The 8,017-nt window shown below is 49.0% G+C and overlaps 1 protein-coding gene across 1 annotated transcript; it reads left to right on the forward strand.

The window, feature by feature from the left end:
• The first annotated feature begins 2,841 nt into the window (after positions 1–2,841).
• MID1IP1 (MID1 interacting protein 1) lies at positions 2,842–5,838 on the forward strand. Its single transcript, XM_010357127.2, has 2 exons — positions 2,842–3,714; positions 3,987–5,838. Exon 2 carries the CDS (start codon positions 4,251–4,253, stop codon positions 4,800–4,802), a length of 552 nt encoding a protein of 183 aa, XP_010355429.1. The 5' UTR covers positions 2,842–3,714; positions 3,987–4,250; the 3' UTR covers positions 4,803–5,838.
• The last annotated feature ends 2,179 nt before the right edge of the window (positions 5,839–8,017 follow it).

Genomic DNA, 8,017 nt, shown 5'->3' on the forward strand with positions numbered 1-8,017 from the left:
TTTGTTCAACGGATGACTACTGTTTTCTGGAGGCAAACTGAATACCCGGCAGGAGGCTCCGCACCTCTTCCAACCTGTTCCAGATCGGGATAGGGAAGGTGCCTGGGGCAATCAGTAAGTTGCCAGCCTTCCTTAGGCCTGGGCCAGCCCGCTCCCCTCCCATGTGACCCCAGGGAACCATTTTAATTTTTTTACAGCCAAGCGTAGGGGAGAACTGGCTGTGCGCCGGTTGCCAGGGACGCGGCAGCCAGCTTGGCTGGGCTGGGGTGAAAGAGGACACTGCGTGGGGGAGGGCTCTGCGGCTTCTGACTGGCGGGAGCATCAGGACTCATTTGCATAATATTTTCTGACGGCTTCTGATTGGCTGAAGCCAGAGGGGCGGTGGTGGGGTGATTCCAAGGGCCCAGAGCTCTGGCCCGCGGACCTTTTCCTTCTGGAGTTACCCCGGTGGGTGTGAGTTGTTGCGGGGTCTGGGGGAGCTGGGAGGCCCGGTTTGGGAATTTTTGCAGGCAGGTGCATGAGCCATCTTTCTCTGAAAGTGTTTAAGAAATGTGCAAGAACAGCGGCCAGAGTCAAGAAACTGGGGGATGAAGGGTTATCTCGAGACCAGACTGAAGGAAACGTATCAGGGGAGGGGTGGAGGCCAGAAGGAAGGAGTTAGGTAGGGGCCCTCTCCCAAGCTGGCGTTTTTTGCTGGGTGGAATACTTTTGCTAGATCCATTGGATTTCCGTTTTCCGTGAGTTATCACACTGTTGGAAGTGGGAAGAAGAGAAAAAGAGGCAAGATTTTAGTAACTTAAGCCTGAATACCGAGTTTTCATCCGGGTGCATACGTTCTTAAAATACCAAATGGGTCCAAGAAGGGGGACAAAGTATGCTTTAATTTATGAGAAGACCAGCCACTAGAAACTGTGTATCTGTTTTTCTCGAGTTTTCCTCTTGCAGTGCTCTTTCAATCTCATTGGACATATTTTATATTATTTTCCTGCTTAAGAACTGGGAGTTGGGTGGAAGGATCTGTGGCTCATCATAGTCGATTTCCACACTTTTAAGGTTTCTGACTCTTCACATAAACACCTCTCACTATGATGAGGTCCTATATCAAGTACAATTAATCTTTGTACTTTACAATTTACATAGTGATTTTTATTTACAATATCTTATTTGAACTTAATAGAAATCCTTGGCACGGCCCATGGAACAAGCTCCATTTTTTTGATAAAGAAACTGAGGCTAGAAAAGTTTCTAAGTCTATGTGTGCAGAGAGGGAAGGTGAAATTATTTTAATGCTTCAGAGTTATATAATGCTTCCCCCCCCCCATCCCCTCTATATTTTTCTTTCCATTGATCTTCCTTCAAAAGCCTGATAGGTCTATCCCAGTTTTGCAAGTAAGAAAACATGGGCTATGATCTAGAGCTAATAAGTTTTGGGGTAGTGGGTCCCCAGACTTGGGTCTGTCTCCAAGGGTCACTGACTTTTTTTTTTTTTTTTTTTTGCCAGCAGATTAGATCTTCTGGCACCAAGCCAGAATTTCATTCAAAAGACAATTAGGAAGATGGTTTTCTATGGAAAATATTTAAGTTTAAGTCTTAATGTGAAAGAAAGAGGGAGAGAAAAAAACCCCTTTATTATGTTCTTTCTTCCTTTGGCATTTTTTGACCTGTGGGAAAAAACTGTACTAGGGACAGAGACCCCTGTTAGGTTTTAGAGAAAAGGGATTTTTTTATTTTTATTTTTTATTTTTGAGACAGAGTCTTGCTCTGTCGCCCAGGCTGGAGTGCAGTGGCAAGATCTCGGCACACTGCAACTCCGCCTCCTGGGTTCAAGCAATTCTCCTGCCTCATCCTCCCAAGTAGCTGGGATTACAGACGCCCGCCACCACGCCGGGCTAATTTTTGTATTTTTAGTAGAGACCGAATTTCACCATGTTGGCCAGGCTAGTCTGGAACTCCCGACTTCGTGATCCGCCCGCCTCGGCCTCCCAAAGTGCTGGGATTACAGGTGTGAACCACCGCGCCAGGCCGAGAAAAGGGATTTAAAATGAGAAGCTTGAATCTTATTGAACTTAATTGTAGGACTGTCAGAGAGGACTGGTGGATGAGGATTATGGCAAGGGACATAAGATGGGAAAAATTAAATAGGCTGTGGTTTGGAAGTCTCAAAGTGAAATTCAAGGTGCAAGGCTCTTAAAAGTTAAATCCAGCGATTCGGTACATAGCTTAGGCCCTATTAAATGACCCAGTGCTTTAAGAACTATCTTTTGAGGCCGGGCGCGGTGGCTCAAACCTGTAATCCCAGCACTTTGGGAGGCCGAGACAGGCGGATCACGAGGTCAGGAGATCGAGACCATCCTGGCTAACACAGTGAAACCCCGTCTCTACTAAAAAATACAAAAAACTAGCCGGGAGTGGTGGCGGGCGCCTGTAGTCCCAGCTACTCGGGAGGCTGAGGCAGGAGAATGGCGTAAACCTGGGAGGCGGAGCTTGCAGTGAGTTGAGATCCGGCCACTGCACTCCAGCCTGGGCGACAGAGCGAGACTCCGTCTCAAAAAAAAAAAAAAAAAAAAAAAAAAAAAAAAAAAAAAGAACTATCTTTTGAAAGGAACGCTTCACACATGCACCCTCAAAAATAATTGGACACCTCTTCACTTCTCTGTTAAATGGTGAAAGACACCCAAGACTAGACCTAACTACTGTCACCCTCTCCTGGCCTCTTGGCAGCCAAAAGGCCACATAGCCCAGGCTCTCCAGCATCACTGTGTAGCTGACTTGGACAAAAATTGATTTCTTCCCGTTGCCACTTTCAGATCTCTTGAAAGAATCAGCAGATGTGATAGTGTGCCCCTCTTCATCCCTGGCAGCCACTGTTACAGGAAAGATTGGGAAAGATTCCGCCCCGCCGGAAGGGAGGCAAAAGCCTCTGACCCTCCCCTCCCCCAATAGCTGACCAAGGCCAGGGCCACTGCGGAAGCATCGCGCGTCCACGTGCACCCAGCGTGCCCGGCCACCCTTCTTACGTAAGAGTCCCAGGATGGAGTTGTACCTGCTGCTGGCCCCTCTTCCCCGACGGCTAATAATAAACCCGGGTTCCTGTTTCCCGGCTGCGGCCACTCCAGATTCGGGGTTGAGGGGCTCACTCTGCAACCAAGACACTTGCATTCCGGTCATCCCACCCCGGGAGCGCACGCAAGGCCCGCCCAGCCCCCACATGCCAGCCCACCCTCCAGTGGGTCGGGACGCCGGCGCCTTTTTGACCCTCGCAGTGCCCGGCCCTCCTCCAACTGGCCTGCCCAGGACTTGGTGCTGGCGGGGTCCAGCTGCTCCAATCCCTCCTCCTCTGCCCTGCCCTGCCCTGCCCTGGCGCCCTCCCTCAGCCCGGGTATCAGGCGAGAGGCGGAGCTGGCCCGGCGCGCCCCGCCCCCGCTGTAGAAAGGGCCGGGCGAGTGTTACTCGCGGTCATCCCGGCCCGGGCCTTTTATCTCAGTGCTGCCGGGGGAGGCGGGAGGAGGAGACACCAGGGGTGGCCCTGAGCACCGGCGACACCTTTCCTGGACTATAAATTGAGCACCTGGGATGGGTAGGGGGTCAACGCAGTCACCGCCGCCCGCAGTCACAGTCCGGCCACTGACCGCAGCAGCGCCCTTGGGTAGCAGCCGCTTGCAGTGGGAACACTGAATTGCCAACGAGCAGGAGAGTCTCAAGACGCAAGAGGAGGTGGGTGTCCCCGCCCCATCTCTGCCCGGGTCAGCGTGGTTGCCTGAGCTCAGGCTTTTCGGAGGGAGAAGTTGTGGTGGTGGCGGGGGGACACCCTTCTCCCCGCGGCCCTAAGTGGTCGAGGAGGTGGGAATGCCCAGCCGCGGGGAGCCACCCAGGCGCCGTCCCGGGCGAGCTGTAGCCAGAGAAGGGGGTGCGCGCGGGCAAGGGCGCCAGGCCCCCTAGCCGGGTGAATAATCTAATCTGTTCTTTCGTCCCTGTGTATCAAACAGGCCAGGGCTCGACCCACAGACCACCCTCAGCCATCGCGAGTTTCCGGACGCCAAAGCCAGGAGAAGCCGCCCATCCCGCAGGGCCGGTCTGCCAGCGAGACGAGAGTTGGCGAGGGCGGAGGAGTGCCGGGAATCCCGCCACACCGGCTATAGCCAGGCCGTCAGCGCGGGCCTTGGAGAGAGCGTGAAGGCGGGCATCCCTTTGACCCGGCCGACCATCCCCGTGCCTCTGCGTCCCTGCGCTCCAGCGCCCGCGCGGCCACCATGATGCAAATCTGCGACACCTACAACCAGAAGCACTCTCTCTTTAACGCCATGAATCGCTTCATCGGCGCCGTGAACAACATGGACCAGACGGTGATGGTGCCCAGCTTGCTGCGCGACGTGCCCCTGGCTGACCCCGGGCTAGACAACGATGTCGGCGTGGAGGTAGGCGGCAGTGGCGGCTGCCTGGAGGAGCGCACGCCCCCAGTCCCCGACTCAGGAAGCGCCAATGGCAGCTTTTTCGCGCCCTCTCGGGACATGTACAGCCACTACGTGCTGCTCAAGTCCATCCGCAACGACATCGAGTGGGGGGTCCTGCACCAGCCGCCTCCACCGGCTGGGAGCGAGGAGGGCAGTGCCTGGAAGTCCAAGGACATCCTGGTGGACCTGGGCCACTTGGAGGGTGCGGACGCCGGCGAAGAAGACCTGGAGCAGCAGTTCCACTACCACCTGCGCGGGCTGCACACTGTGCTCTCGAAACTCACGCGCAAAGCCAACATCCTCACTAACAGATACAAGCAGGAGATCGGCTTCGGCAATTGGGGCCACTGAGGCGTGGCGCCCGCGGCTGCCCAGCACCCTCTTCGACCCATCTCACCCTCTCTCATTCCTCAAAGCTTTTTTTTTTTTTTGTTTTTCCTGGCTGGGGGGCGGGAAGGGCAGACTGCAAATTGGGGGGCTGCGTACGTGCAGGAGGCGCGGTGGGGCTGCGTGGAGGAGGGGGCCTCGTGTGAGAGAGAAGAAAATGGTGGCCGCAGAGGGGAGGGCCCAAGGAACCTCCTGGGAGGGGGCCTGCATTCTATGTTGGTGGGAATGGGACTGGGCTGACGCCCTGCATTCAGCCTGTGCCTTTCCTGGGGTTTCTTTTCTGTTCTTTTCGGAGGAGAAGGGCCCGAGAAGGGCCATACCAGGGCGCGGCGCTGGGTTGCCACACTTGGGAAAGCAGCCCGGAGCTGGGTGCTGGGGAAGGCGGGGCGCATAGCCTCCCGCCGCCCTGCGGTTGGGCCGGTGGAGGCCCAGGCGTTGCCAGGATTGCATCAGTTTTCCTGTTTGCACTATTTCTTTTTGTAACATTGGCCCTGTGTTAAGTATTTCGAATCTCCTTCTTGCTCTGAAACTTCAGCGATTCCATTGTGATAAGCGCACAAACAGCACTGTCTGTCGGTAATCGGTACTACTTTATTAATGATTTTCTGTTACACTGTATAGTAGTCCTGTGGCACCCCCACCCCATCCCTTTCGTGCCACTCCCGTCCCCACCCCCACCCCAGCGTGTATAAGCTGGCATTTTGCCGGCTTGTACGAAGCTTGCCACTCAGTGAAAATAATAACATTATTATGAGAAAGTGGACTTAACCGAAATGGAACCAACTGACATTCTATCGTGTTGTACATAGAATGATGAAGGGTTCCACTGTTGTTGTATGTCTTAAATTTATTTAAAACTTTTTTTAATCCAGATGTAGACTATATTCTAAAAAATAAAAAAGCAAATGTGTCAACTAAACTGGACAAGCGTCTGGTCCTCATTAATCTGCCAATGAATGGTTTCATCGTTAAATAAAAATCAATTGATTTACTAGCAAAAGTAAATTTTGTGTTCTCTCTGGTGTTTCATGGTGGTGGATATTCATCTATGCGAGTATTTAGCTTTGTTTGGGAACTAGGTACTGACAAAATTTACTTCCAAACTTTATTTCTAATTCAGTACCAAGATAGGACCATACATCTTAACAAGTTCAGAAATATTTGAAGTATTTGAGAAGGTACATATATTGTATCTTTCAACCAATTTGGCTAACTTATTGGAGTGCGTAATTAATATTTTGAATTTTTTAAGAAGCTCAAGCACAAGCTAAAGTGTTTCAAGGCATAAAAATAAGGCTGAAATTTCATTTGGTTACTGAGAAGTGAAAATTAGAAAGGGAAGACCAGCTAATCCTAGTGCACACACCTTACAGGTTTTTAAGTTTATCTGAGTAGATATTTAAATGCATTATAACATGATCGATGACTTTTTTCACTAGTTCCCAAAAGGGCTAAGCTTTGTTGAGCGGCGTCCAGTAATGCTTCCAGTTTTTCAGTGAGCCAGTCTGCAATTGTGGACAGTAGTTCTGATCCAGGCTGCTGTGGAGCCCTTGGGAATGCTTAGATGCCATTATGGTGCTCTACTGGGATGGTGGGAAGGGTAAAAGAATATGCTCTGCGTATTCTTTATTTCATTATTTGTTTTGGGGGATAAATGTCAGATCAACTTGTTGAAGTCATGAGGCATTCTCTAAGCTCATAGGGCTTGAATTTAAAATCTATTTAAGTTTGCAGTCTTAAAAAAGAAGCAAAATGTTTTGTGGTGCTGGCGGGCAGGGGCAACTCAAGTCTATTATCAGCTTTTAGCTGCAGTGAAAAAAAAATGGGGAAGTGTCAAGATGGGTGCTTGCCAGTTGCCAAAGAAAGTTAATTTTTAATTTGTGTAAAGATAAGCTAGGCGGCACCAAATGTAAGACATACAGCCTCTTGTTTTGTGTCCCCTTTAAAATATCAAAGTGTAAGCAAAAAATAAAGGAAACTGAAAAAAAAAAAAAAAAAAAAAAAAAAAAAAAAGGCTGCATGGTAGAAACACAAAGACTTTCAAAGACTTTGGAGCCAGAAACTGTGCAAATCCTCTTGCTACTAACTAATTGTGTGCATTTAACTCCAAGCCTGTTGCCACGTTAGTAATCAGGCATAATAGTAACTACACTGCTTACTTCATGGAGTTGCAGTGAGAATTAAATGAGATTATATATAAAGTGCTTGAGGCTTAAAATTTTCTTTAGACACTACTAAAGTGCTTTACAAGTTTCTCTCTTTTTTGATGTTTACAGTGATTACATTTAAGCAACTTTCATACATGTTCAGTTTTAACATATTGACTACATTTCTCTGACAAATATGCTTAAAAAAACCAGTAACATTATAGAGTTAATTCAGAGTCCTAAGAATAATCTAGGAGCCACTAAGTTTTTCTTAAATCTTCACTTTACATGCTGTTATTTCTAGCACAAGTAAGCCGAGTCTTTCATATGCTTAAACACTGGAGTCTTTGGTTGCTACCATTATCAGCTGGCTTGCAAACAAGAAGCCAACCATTTTAGGAATGCTTTAAGTGAACACTTGCAAACCCCAGGGATGGAAAAAAATCCCTAAGAATGCCCAATTGTGAGGGTTTACAACCATCACAACTGTGGTTGAAGACTATGCCCTTCTGAAATGAGATCTCAAAGCAGTATAGCTCGAAACAAAAGTTTTTAGCAAAAAAATGGCATATGCACAATTTCTCCACCACTTTGTGTGCGTCAACCGTTCAGTTAACTTTTCCACTTGAAAAAATGCAATAGAAAACTTGACACCATGTTTCACTATCTCAGTTAATATTCACAATTACAGTGGCTACAACTCGGAAACGGCATTACCAATGCTGCCCAGAGTCACTTTACATTGAAATTAAGTTCTTTACACCAAGTAAATGGTTGTTTACAACCACTGGCTAGTGTCAGTATGAAGTAAATTGTATGAAGTAAAATTTCTAGATTTTGGGGGAAAACAAATGCTGCTCCAATCATCTCGTCTGTTGCTTCTGTTCCTCATTTCAAGCTTAAAAACCTTTCATGTTACTCTCTTGGTTTTGTTCGTTTGCTTGCCTGTGGGGATTTGGGCCTGCTGACCTGCACATTTCTCTCTTAATCTAAATGTTGTTTCATGTCTCCATTTCTGCCCCCACCCTACAT

The sequence above is a fragment of the Rhinopithecus roxellana genome, chromosome 7, assembly GCF_007565055.1.
Source record: "Rhinopithecus roxellana isolate Shanxi Qingling chromosome 7, ASM756505v1, whole genome shotgun sequence".
In the NCBI taxonomy this organism is placed as follows: Eukaryota; Metazoa; Chordata; class Mammalia; order Primates; family Cercopithecidae; genus Rhinopithecus; species Rhinopithecus roxellana.